At 41.1% G+C, this 12,863-nt stretch overlaps 1 protein-coding gene across 1 annotated transcript in view; it reads right to left on the bottom strand.

Annotated features, from left to right (window-relative positions):
* The window catches only part of LOC120912053 (forkhead box protein D1-like), a 10,386-nt gene extending 562 nt beyond the window's left edge, over positions 1-9,824 (bottom strand). Inside the window, exons 1-3 of the mRNA XM_040322573.1 lie at positions 8,745-9,824; positions 7,660-7,832; positions 1-35 (exon numbers count right to left, since the gene is read on the bottom strand). The exon at positions 1-35 is cut by the window's left edge and continues 562 nt beyond it. Of these exons, the coding sequence (XP_040178507.1) occupies positions 1-35; positions 7,660-7,832; positions 8,745-9,263 (727 nt within the window). The 5' untranslated portion in view covers positions 9,264-9,824. The remainder of the gene's footprint in view (positions 36-7,659; positions 7,833-8,744) is intronic.
* Positions 9,825-12,863: the final 3,039 nt, after the last annotated feature.

Here is a 12,863-nt window from a genome sequence, read left to right on the forward strand (position 1 = left end):
GTAAGTGAGGTGAACATCCAAGCACAGAAGACACCCTGTTGAAGACAGAAGTTAGTGAATTAAAATAAATCACAAAGAAACAGCAAAGTGATCAATAATATATTATAAACATTGGGTGGGGTCAGTTAAAAACTTAGTTTAAAGAGGAGTAATGATTTGCAAAGTGCATTACAGCTGGCCATACATGTAGCAATTGATGTACCAACAACTACTGTATGTAGTGTGCTGACCTACTTGACTGAATATATACTGAATTGATTGTTGATGTAGGCCCTTGCAAAAAATGATATTTGCAGAGGTTGTACAATTAAATTTCAGTCGGTATGACCTTCTTTATTTGGATTCTTTGGCAGCTAAATACATGGGTAGATCCATATATGTGAACTGTTTTATCTGCCAAATCTTTTGGAATATGGTATTTCTTTTGGCACACCTCTGGTAGTCACTACTAGTTCATTACTTCTAGTTTATCATCACTGCTACTTGGATCAGTTTCACTGCTTCCTAGGTTAGCTCCTGCTCACTGAGATGATAATGCTGATTCACTGTCCAATGAGGGTTTAGAGCAGAGAGGTAACATAGCTACTTTGCTTAACCAGAAAGATTATTGCTTGACCAGAATTCAGAAACGACATTTGTCACATGTCTTGGTGTACATTGTGGAAAAGGTAGATAAATATCAAGTCTGCATATACTTAAAGTGTTGTTAAACCCACAACAGTAAAATCAGTCTGTATATGCAGTAAAGCATGCTTGTTATACTCACTGTGGAAGCTAAGGGGTTAATCCTATGCATTATGTAAAAAAAGGCAGTTTGATCCTGTCTTCTCTTCTTCCACAGCCCCTAAGACAGAGGCTAGGGGACAGGCTGCACATCCTCTGTTTGGTGTGTATTGCTAGAGAGGTTTTTTTTCTTGGGAGAGTGCATGTGATCAGCAGAGGGCCAATCAGTCAGAGGGTCATGGGTCCTCCAGCCTGATAGGACAGTTGGCACAAAATGAAAACTCCTCCTACAAGCTTTAACCAGACACTGATGGAAGTCACAAGACTACTGTGTACTGTGGGAGACCAGATATAGTGAATGCAGGGTCCTGGGTTTAGTAACACTTTAACTGCAAATCCTTTGCCAGGTTATACAGTGTCTTGCTTTAATATATCTGACTGCAGTGAACTGAAATCTGATTGGATGTGCAACATCATTGCTTGTGGCATATCAATCAGCTGACCTCAGGTGTAAACATATTTTCATTGTTTTCAAAGACATCTTTGTACATGTTCAAACATTACCTAAATGCTGTGGATTCAGAGCTCTGGTTGAGGTACCCCCAGGGGCGGACTGACCATTGAGTCACTCGGGCACTGCCCGAGGGCCCCATGCCACTAGGGGGCCCCATCCGGGTTGCCAGGCTCAGTAAAACCAGGGACAGTATGTAAAAATCTGTGTTTTTTTTAGATCTGTCCCTGATATGTCCGAAAATGACATGCTTTTAATGTGAATATCCCAAGATTTTAGCTGCCCGCCTCTGCACTACCTCCTGGCGTGGTGGCCATCTGTAAGCCAGAGGGGCCCCATAATCTTCTATTGCCCGGGGGCCCCATGAGTTGTCAGTCCACCCCTGGGTACCCCTCAGCTCACAGGGATCAATTTACCCATATAGGGTGTTTCTTAGTTTTGTCTAGCTCTTTTTATTTTCTATGTGCAAGTCCTGATGAGGATCCACAGACTTGAGTTGGTACAAGGAGAGAATGTGAAATAGTTGCTGGAGAGGGCACATTGATATGTCTTAAGAAGAAAATTGTCGATACCCTGTCACTACCCCATGCATGTTCATATTAATTTGTGATGTAAATCTAATCATAATTGATTAACTGTGACTCCCTTTACTTTTCAAATTTGGTCTGTTAGTGCCCTGCAAACCGAGTGTGATTTCTTCATCTGCTACACTACTTCTAGGGGGAGACTATCTTTGCAAATCACACAAGGCTTCCCCAGTCATATCAGGGAAGACTGGGAAATGTGAGCAGTGGTGCCTGGAACGCAGAGCCTCCAACGGATGTGAATAATAGCATTGTTGTTTGCAACACACCAAAATCTGAAAATAAAGGAAGCTCTACTTATTCTAGCCAGTAGTTTTACATGACATCTTAGACCTAGCATGCAATGGAATGATCACAGGATCTTTTTCAGAGAAATCGTGGGCTGCCATTGCTGATCCACCTTTCTGAAAATAATAGTTGCCTGGCTGTTATGCATACCACAGGTTATACAACAATAATTACCATCTGCATTTCTTTTCCATAACTGTAGTCTAGATTTAATAATTTTTATCAGATGCTCCCTGAAGCCCAAAAATGTTAAGGGTTTCTTAGGAATAAAAAAAGTTGAGAAAGGATGGTCTGAACTATAACAACATATGTCATATTCTGATACAAGCAAGTGACTAGCTAAGGACTGGTTTACAAGAGTGTATGGGGTACAGGGCAGGACTTAGGGTGGTGGGGGCCCCTGGGCTTGAGTGTTGAAGGGGCCCCCTGGAGCCGAGAATTGGGGGGGATCGAAGTTGTTGAGCGGGGGGGGGCGAATTGAAGTTGTTGAGCGGGGGGGGAGCGCATTAAAGTTGTTGAGCGGGGGGGATTTTGCAGTTGTTGAGGGGGGGAGTGCCTCTCACATGTGCCAACAGCCGGGGCCACAGACTGTCATTAGCCCGGCTGTCGGCTTTCTTCCCTTCAGCAGCCACAGTCCTCCACACACCACTCCGGTTCCTCCTGCTTCCGTGCTGCCTCCTCTTGCAGTGCGGGAAAATTAACCCTTTTGCGGAACTGCGGGAAGAAGCTGTCTGTGCGGGAAAGTCCCACAGAATCCGTGCGTGTTGGGAGGTATGCGCAGGGCCGCCATCAGGAATTTTGGGGCCCCTTGCACAGCTTAAGGCATGGGCCCCCTGAAGCAGAGAACCTAGGGGGGGTGGGGGTGCTGCCGCCTGAAATTGAGAAGCGTGGGGGCTGCCGCAAATTGAGAAGCGGGGGGGCCTTTACAAAAAAAGAAGAAATAAAGAAGAAGACAAATATATATATATAAATATATGTAGCCATCCGGGGCCCTGGGGACCTCTGGGCCTTTTAATAAAAAGAAAAAATAAACCTCTGGGCCCTTTAATAATAAAAAAAAAAACATTTATAAAAATTACATAAAAAAAGGGAGGTTGCCAAACCCGGGGGCCCTGGGGACCTCTGGGCCCCTGGGAACCTCTGGGCCTTTTAATAAAAAAAAAAAAAATAAACAAAAATAAAAAAATAAACATTTATAAAAAAAATAAAAAAGGGGGGGTTGCCACATGGGGCCCTGGGGACCTCTGAGCCCTTTAATAAAAAAAAATATATATATATATAAAAAAAAATGTAATTTTTTTTATAAAAAAATAAAAAAGGTGGGTTGCCATCCGGGGGCCCTGGAGACCCCTGGGCCCTTTAATAATAATAATAAAATATATATATATATATATATATATATATATATTATATATATATAAAAATAAAAAATATATAAAAAAAACATTTTTTTACAAAAAATAAATAAAAAAAAAGGGGGGTTGCCGTCCGGGGCCCTGGAGACCCCTGGGCCCTTTAATAATAATAATAAAATATATATATATATATATATTATATATATATATATATATATAAAAATAAAAAATATATAAAAAAAACATTTTTTTACAAAAAATAAATAAAAAAAAGGGGGGTTGCCGTCCGGGGCCCTGGAGACCCCTGGGCCCTTTAATAATAATAATAAAATATATATATATATATATATATATATATATATATATATATTATATATATAAAAATAAAAAATATATAAAAAAAACATTTTTTTACAAAAAATAAATAAAAAAAAGGGGGGTTGCCGTCCGGGGCCCTGGGGACCTCCGGACCCCTAAAAAAAAAAAAAAAATTTTTTTTTTTTTTTTTTTTAAAGGGGGCCCCCTATTGGGTGGGGCCCCTGGGCTTGAGCCCAGTCAAGGCCAATGGTAAGTCCGGCCCTGATGGGGTACAACACAAAAAAATGTCATCTCAAGACTTTTGGTATACTTTGTCAGTGTAATTGATTCAACCTGGCTGCCAGGTTCATATATAACATTTATGCATTTTATTTAACTTCTTTTCATTTATTTCACTAATCACACTTTGTAGTATTGTATTAACAAATTTGGTAGATAACAAAAAAAGTATTTCTTTAATAAGCAAATACATTTTCAATGTTTTTTCCAATAAACATAAATTTGATGTTTTAAATTAAAACAAAGTTTGCTCAAACTATTCGTTTGTACACTGCCACTGGTATGTTTTCTTTCTTTTTTTTACTTTCTTACTGTCTTAAAACTACAAAAAACTACAAAAATAAATTATATACAGTATAACATTTCAGTACAATAGCTAGTAAAGTATTATTCCTCTATCAATGGCAACATTTAAAAAAAATTCTGCTTCATAAAAGGTATACAGGTTTAGGATTCATATATGTAATAATTGTATTCAGCATCTAAATTTTATTTTGTTTTGTATACCAAACGTATATTTTTCTCCTTGCTTATTTGCAGACATAGCCATCCAGCAAAAATTACAGAGACGTGTCTTTGGACAAACAAAAGCCCTGCCAGGTTTATTTTAAATAATTCAAATGATTTAAATCAATGATTTAAAATATTTCCGCAATGGCTCCAGCAGTTCCTATGCAAATTTAAAAATTAATTATATATAGTAGTTAACACTAACATTGCATGTATTAACAGTTATCAGAATACAATATTGCCTGTGATTTATCTACTCCGATGTGTAACTGAGCCCTTAAAGGGGTTGTAAAGGTACAATTGTTTTTTTCGAGATAGCTTCCTTTACCTTAGTGCAGTCCTCCTTCACTTACCTCATGCTTCGATTTTGCTTTTAAATGTCCTTATTTCTTCTGAGAAATCCTCACTTCCTATTCTTCTGTCTGTAACACCACACAGTAATGCAAGGCTTTCTCCCTGGTGTGGAGTGTCGTGCTCAACCCCCTCCCTTGGACTACAGGAGAGTCAGGACTCTCTCTACGTTGCAGATAGAGAAAGGAACTGTGTGTTAGTGGGCGTCCTGACTCTCCCGGCTATTTATCTATTTAGAAAAACAAATTGTACCTTTACAACCTATTTAAGCTTTATTGGAAGGGATAAATTATGGCCAAACTACAAATTGTCATTGATAACATCTACAATAATAACAATTCTCTCATAGAATAAACACAATGTTGTTTCACTAAAGTGTATTCTAAACATTGGTATATAAAGCACCATGATGATGCTTGCATTCGTGAAATAAGGGTGGAAAGCATATGCTTAAAAAAGGATCAGATTTGGACCTTCGAGGCTAATGGGCAAAGTAACTACCGGTATTACTATCTTTAAAAACATGGCTGTTCTGGTACTGGATAAACTTGACTCAACTCTGGATCCAGGTAATGTGACCCTGGGTTTTTTAAAGATCTGTCCATATGATCAGGGACATAACTACAAAATATGTGATCAACTTAAAAGTTTAATGCACTCCTTCCTTCCGTTTTACGATAATTTTTTTTAGGATGCTGAGTAAGCTGCATGCAACGTGTGCCATGGTGACAAGTGGGAGACTGCTTAAAGCAAAACTGCACTGGAAAGCCTTCCCTTGACAAACTTCCCAGTACAGAGTTGGAGATTAACCTGAGATGCTCCCATAGAAATAAGGTAAATGCCCTGGAAAGCTCTACCCTAGACAGAGAAACACAACCCCAAAGAAAAAAAAATACCGTATTTATCGCCCTATTACACGCTCCGGCGTATAGCGCGCACCCCTAATGTAGCCCTGATTTTAAGGGCAAAAAACTGCGCGGTATACGCCCATAAATACGGTACTTGCTTACCAGAATGGCTGTGCAAGGAAGCATCCTGTTCCTTTCTCAACCAGAAATGACTGCACAAACCCATTTAGTTAACCTCTGATGTCAATTTCAGGGAAATTATTATTTGTGGTCAATCCAGGCTTGGTAAGGAATAGTTTCCTTTTCAGCTCTGTATCAATAATATCCATCACATCACTAATGACAATTCATCTTCCCACAGACCACCAATGCTGGGGCAGGCTTTCTTACACTGACTACCAATTTAATGAGCAACACACTTTAAACTAAAATTTTCACTACAGCCTTGCCCCCATCCCTCAGGATTCATAGCAGCTGCCTGGGCTGCTATAGCAGTAGTTATGACTTTGCATATAATTCATAGGAGTTGTACAATGACAACATATTGCTACAGATGTGGACTTCATACAATTAAATCTGCAATTATGGACATTTCAGGTGTAATAGATCTCACCTGGTTTCAAGATTCCACACAGCAAATAACAACATATTTCAAGTGTTCTTCATGCTTTTGAAGTAGCAGTGTGTTACAGCACATATTAACCTATTCATATATTGTGTTAGCATGCATTGCATTAGGGCAGCCCATTCATTTTGAAAGGGCTGCCAACGCATGAAAATGCACAAAAAATAAGACCTCTGCTTTTGTTTTTTATAGCAACACACTGCACCACAATGTAAATATGGGGCCAAATTCTCAAAAGAGATACGCAGGCAGAACTGCTGTTCAGCCTGCGTATCTCTGTGCCTAACTTTGGAAACGATCCTCAAAAGGATTTTTCCAAAGTTAGGCAGAAGATCTGACATCTGTAAGACACTTACACTGTCAGTTTTTAGGATGCAGTACCGCATCCGCCGCTGGGGGCATTTCTCATTGAAATGCTGCTTTGCGTATGCAAATGAGGACTTAAGCAGATCCACAAAGCTTTTAAGCATTGTGGTTTCTGCGTAAGTTCCGATTTGCTTGCACAAAATTAGGGCTGGTTTTACAATGTGGAAAGTTAGTACACCATGTAAAACCAGACCTTTTTTTCGATCGCCGCGTTTTTTTTAAATTTGAATTTTTTTTCCCGGTGCGTATTTTTTTTTTCACCCGTCGCAACTTTATTGTCCCGTCGCAATCCACAAAGCCCGGCGTAAATTACGTTCGCGCGCTGCACGTCGGGAAAATTACGTCACACGCATGCGCAGTACGGCTGGCGCGGGAGCGCGCCTCATTTAAATTGTAATCGCCCCCCGGAGAGGAGGACCGCCTTGCGACGGAGGCACTTAAGTTACACGGCGTGTAATTTCTAGGTAAGTGCTTTGAAGATCGGGCACTTAGGTAGAAATTTAACGCCTGTGTAACTTAACTGCTGAAAGTTAAGTTAGGCGGCGTTTTTGGGAATTTGGCCCATGGTTCCTATCTGTGTATTGTGCTATGCAACACACATGTGCATTGGAGTTTCATTCAAATTCCAAATGAAATGCACAACACTGCCCATTATGCATTACGAGTTTTGTGTTAACATATGAGAAAACATAATTTTATTTCACTTTTACACAACAAAAAGGCATGAAGCTGGCCCTAAACATGACTACTTATTACCTAATTTCCTCATAATTCTGGATATTAACATATCAACTTTTTTTCGTTACAGACATTGTAACTAATGTATTCATTTTTGTACAGTGTTTTTAGTTTTTTCATGCTTCAAACAATAATAGTGTACACAAACAGTGTGAACAATTACCTACGGATACGTCTTCTAGTCCTGCGACGCTGATAATCTCCTTGAGAAAAAGCCTCCATGTTGGCAGGATGAACAGTCCAGTAATGCCCTTTTCCATTATCACTACGTCCTGCCTTAATGAAGCACTCATTTAAGGAAAGATTATGACGGACACTATTTCTCCAGCTTTTGTCCTAAGAAAAAAAAATGTATGTAGTCAAAGGCATTTGTAAAATAAAATGATCCCAGACAAAATTGGGTTATTTACAACATACTAAAGGAATCAAAACTCTCATAGTTTTTCTCGTAGAAAACTGTAGGTTTACTTAGCTGAGTAAAAAAGGTGAAGCTGTGTTCCCTTTCATTATCCCCTTAGATAATGATGATATAAGAAAAAAATCCTATTTAAATTTTTGTTCTGCATGCGTGTGCATTCAATGTGAATACAGCTTACTGTATTTACCTTCTAAGTGAATTTTGAGTTCACCAAGTTAAAAAAAAAGCCACTACTTATTTTTTGTAATACAACACAAATTATTAAATGCATTCCAAAACCACAAATAGGAAAGCTTACTTACAAAATACATGTTTAGGAAAAGTATAGGAATCCAGCAGGGAAAGATGAAACATATGCATTAATATTAGCACGATGTGTATGAGTTTCTAAATCTGGGCTTTTTTCAGCATAGATTTAACAGCTAATAATATTAAAGAGCATGTCACACACCATATGGGCTTTTGAGTGTTTTGTTTTGGGGGGAGAGATACTCCTCTTGCTTAATTACATAGGCATGTAGAGTGGAACTACAACTGCCTTCAAATCTTACATTTAATATTTAGTAACCCTCTGCAATCACTTAAATAAATTTACCAAATTTTTAAAGTCAATCATAAATCTATACATTTCTCAAATTATAACAAAATGGGAACAAATTATTTCTGCTAGTTAAACATGCACGTTTTAGAGAGCTTTAAAAAACAACATTAACATACATTTTCCTTGCTATCAAACAAAACTAATTTAAAAGATTTGTTCTAATTTCTAAGGTTTAATGCTTTGTTAGCAGCTATGGATAACTTAACTGATTAATTCTTGTAATGTGTACCTGGTTGTGGTAATATGGGTAAGTGTCCATGATCCACTGATATATATCACTTAATTGCAGCCTTTTTTCTGGAGTGGACAAGATAGCTTTTGAAATTAGAGCTATGTACGATTGGTTGGGTTTTTCAAGATTATTCTTTTCTTCGTGTTGATTATTTTCAGAATGTACAGTCTTTTGTTTTAACTGACAACATGTTAGAATTTTCTCTTCAGGTGAGATGCTAGCAGATGACTGTGTACCTGTCTCTGATTGGCTGATGATATTGGGATTCACACTTTCCCTTTTATCATTAACCTCTGGCTTCAGTGTGTTCTGTCTTGTATGGTGTTTAACCATTTTGTCCTTTTCTTCTGACTGTCTTGACCTTAGTCCTGTATTTGAGTATAACCTTTCTTCAGATTTGTCTTGGCTAGGTAGGGTTCCAAAATTCCGCATTTCTCGCTCTTCCGGCTGTGATGTCCAACCCATCAATGCTTCTATGAGAAAAGAAGCTCCAGTAGTATTTACAGAAGAGGACATTATTTCAGCAAGTTCTCTATATTAAGTGCCGAGATTCGTTATATTTGTATTCCAGGTGGGTTCTTTCTGTCCAGCTAGATGTTTGACACCTAACTGTCTTTATAGCTGTTCTTCATGCAATAGAAGCACATTACCCCTACTGATAAGTGTGCCTGTTTATCCTTTTAAGTCTTATTCTGTGAGGATTTGCACTCTAATCCTGCAAATAACATGATTAATGCACAAGCCAAACACAAAGCCACATATCCACCTTGATGTTCCACAAACTGAACATACTTATGCCAAAACATATTAAGTGGACAGTAATCAGCACAGCAGATAACCAAATACCTTCACTTTTACAGAGTGTTTCACTGTAGTAAAACAATCTCTGTATTAATGTAAAATAATTTGATTCTATGTAAAGGCAAAAACGTTTCCTTTTTTTTGTTTTTAGATAGAGTGGCGATAAGGGATTAGAACCTCTTCCAAATTTTTATTGACATCTATGCAGGGCTGGACTGGCCTACCGGGATCCCGGGACATCTACCGGTAGGCTGCTTGCCCTGAGGCTGCTTTGGGCGAAGCTGTGGCTGCTGCACAGTGCTCCGCTCCCTCCTCCTCCACTACATGTCACACAGAGTCAGCGGGCATCTCCTGCTGTGTAAAAAAGCAAGGAGAGAGGCGCCTCTGGGTGTAGTAGATTAAAACAATTTAATTTATAAAAACATGATCATCTCACTCACATTTAAGTAGTGTAAAATAGGCATGTAGAGTTTTCCTTTTGGAAGGTGAACTGTCATCTGGTGGTAGATTCCTTCTCCAGTCTGTAGGAGCGCTGTGCGGGGGGATGTCACTTTATCATAGAGCGATGAGTGTCCATTAAGATGGAGGATCCTCAACCCGAGGTGTGGAACGCAGGTGGAGAGCACAGCGCTCCTACAGACTGGAGAAGGAGTCTACCACCAGACTTTGACTCATTCTCCTTTGTTCCCATACTAATATGTGCTGTTCTGACACCTGAGACTTTGTGTATCTTTTGCGCATTATTTACTTGTTTTTTTATCTCCTGCTGTGTGGCTGCGAGTGTGAAAACTTTGGCCGTGCTGCTGTTTGAAAAGTCCCCCCCCTCCTCCTTCTAGACCAGATCGTGTCTGCTGTAGGGGGGGCAAAAGCTAGTAATGTGGCTTCAGTTATGAGCAGAGTGACTATTACATTCTCTGTCACAACATTGCTCGGACCCCGCACGGACGTCGGACAGGAGAGAGAGAAAAAAAAAGATACAGATAGCAGGCTCTTCTCCTCTCACCCCCCTCGTGTGTGTCCCTGCGGCCCCTCCCCTCCCACATTCCAATCCTCGGCAGCTCCTCCATGCAAAGAGAAACTCCAGCAGCAGCAGGTAGATATTGAGTTTTCGGTCAGTTTCTGCACCGGAAACTGCATGGTGTGAACTAGAGCCAACTAGAGCCATTGAAATACATGGAAAACACTGTGCATGCATTTTTAGCGCAGTAAAAATGCGCACAAAACTGTACGGTAGTGCGTCTGGTGTGAACTGGCCCTTACATCGGTTTCCCTTTATATTACAGTCCTCAGAGCCCTTTCACATGGGTAGACTCTGCCAAGCAAATCCACCTGCTCAGTGGGGGAACTCTCGGCTGATCCCTGCTGAGCAGGTGGATGACAGGTTCGTGTCTGCTCCACTTGTGCATAGTGGACACGGTCACAGACTGTTGTTCTCTATGGACCGGTCTGACTGTCATCCAATCTGCTAGACGGATGGGGAATCTTTTTTCATTGGAGTGGATGCAGGCAGGTGTAAATGGACATGTCTTTTTACAACCGCCTCCCCATACAAAACAATGGGTATTCCAATCAGTTCAAATGTGTAAAAGGGATCCTGCTGCAGGACCATAATCAAGGGCCCCGTGATGGAGAAAAGGACACCAGGAGCATTAGAAAGGGTCCCAGGGGTCCTTCATGGTTTCTTGGGGGCCCTGAAAGTTTCTAGTTACACCTCTGGGCACAGGCACTGACTGCAGTGAGGCTGCGATTATGGGCACGGTGAAACTGCATTATGGGCAGGGTGAGACTGCATTATGGGCACAGTAAGGCTGAAATTTTGGGCACTGTGAGGCTGTGATTATGGGCACGGTGAGACTGCATTATGGGCACGGTGAGACTGCATTATGAGTACGGTGAGACTGCATTATGGGCACAGTCAGGCTGCAATGATGGGCACGGTCAGGCTGCAATGATGGGCACGGTCAGGCTGCAATGATGGGCACTGTGACGTTGCAATGATGGGTACAGTGAGGCTACAATGATTGGCACGGTCAGGCTGCAAAGATGGGTACACTGAGGCTGCATTTGATGGTCACTGTTGAGGCTGATTGATCTCTTGTACCATATCTGCAGTCTCTGACCATCTCCTGTATCATGTCTACATATCTTACCATCTTTATTATCATGTCCTCAGGCTCTAACCATCTCCTGTACCATTCCCACAACCTCTGACATCTTCTGTACCATGCCTGAAGCCTCTGACATCTCGTGTACCATGCCCGCAGCCTCTGCCATTTTGACATTTCCTCCTGTACCATGCCCTCTGCCTCTGACATCTCCTCCTGTACCATGCCCTCTGCCTCTGACATCTCCTGTACCATGCCCTCTGCCTCTGACATCTCCTGTATCATGCCCACAGCCTCTGACATCTCCTGTATCATGCCCACAGCCTCTGACATCTCCTGTATCATGCCCACAGCCTATGACATCTGCTGTACCATGCCCGCAGCCTCTGACATCTCCTGTATCATGCCCACAGCCTCTGACATCTTCTGTATCATGTCTACCACCTCTGACATCTCCTGTATCATGCCCGCAGCCTCTGACATCTTCTGTATCATGTCCGCAGCCTCTGACATCTCCTGTATCATGCCCGCAGCCTCTGACATCTGCTGTATCATGCCCGCAGCCTCTGACATCTGCTGTATCATGCCCGCAGCCTCTGACATCTCCTGTATCATGCCCGCAGCCTCTGACATCTCCTGTATCATGTCTGCAACCTCTGACCAACTCTTGTTTTATATCATGTCTGTAGTCTGGAGAGGAGGCAACGGTGGGAGCACTGCTGGGATGGGGGTCATGGGAGATGTCAGACGTGTGTGGACTGTGGAGAGGAGACAATAGGAAAACCAGAGCCATCAACCAGGAGCCGACTGACTGATCCCTGCAAGGTGCTCCTGAGAGGTGGTCAATGACGGCGTCGCCAGGCCAGTCTGGGGGGGGGGGGTCATTGATGTAAGGGGGAATTGATGTAAGGTGTCCCCCTTAATAATTGCTCCACTTTTAACTGTAATTTGCTGTTATATATCCCTAGCCCTATGTGCTTTCAGATCTGTCTTATCTATATATAATACACTCTTCAAATGTGCTTTAAAATGCATGATTTTCCCTTTTATGAACAAGAAAATAATGACGTTATGCTGTTGGGCTGGTATAAAAATTCTATAGGGCTGGTATGACATTTTTTCCAGGGCTGGTTTTTACTCCCAGTCCGGCCCTGCAGATGTCCCAACCAGGAAGATTAACCCCTATATTTGTGACCATTGAAAGAAAGTA

This window comes from Rana temporaria, chromosome 1 (genome assembly GCF_905171775.1).
Source record: "Rana temporaria chromosome 1, aRanTem1.1, whole genome shotgun sequence".
Classification (NCBI taxonomy): domain Eukaryota; kingdom Metazoa; phylum Chordata; class Amphibia; order Anura; family Ranidae; genus Rana; species Rana temporaria.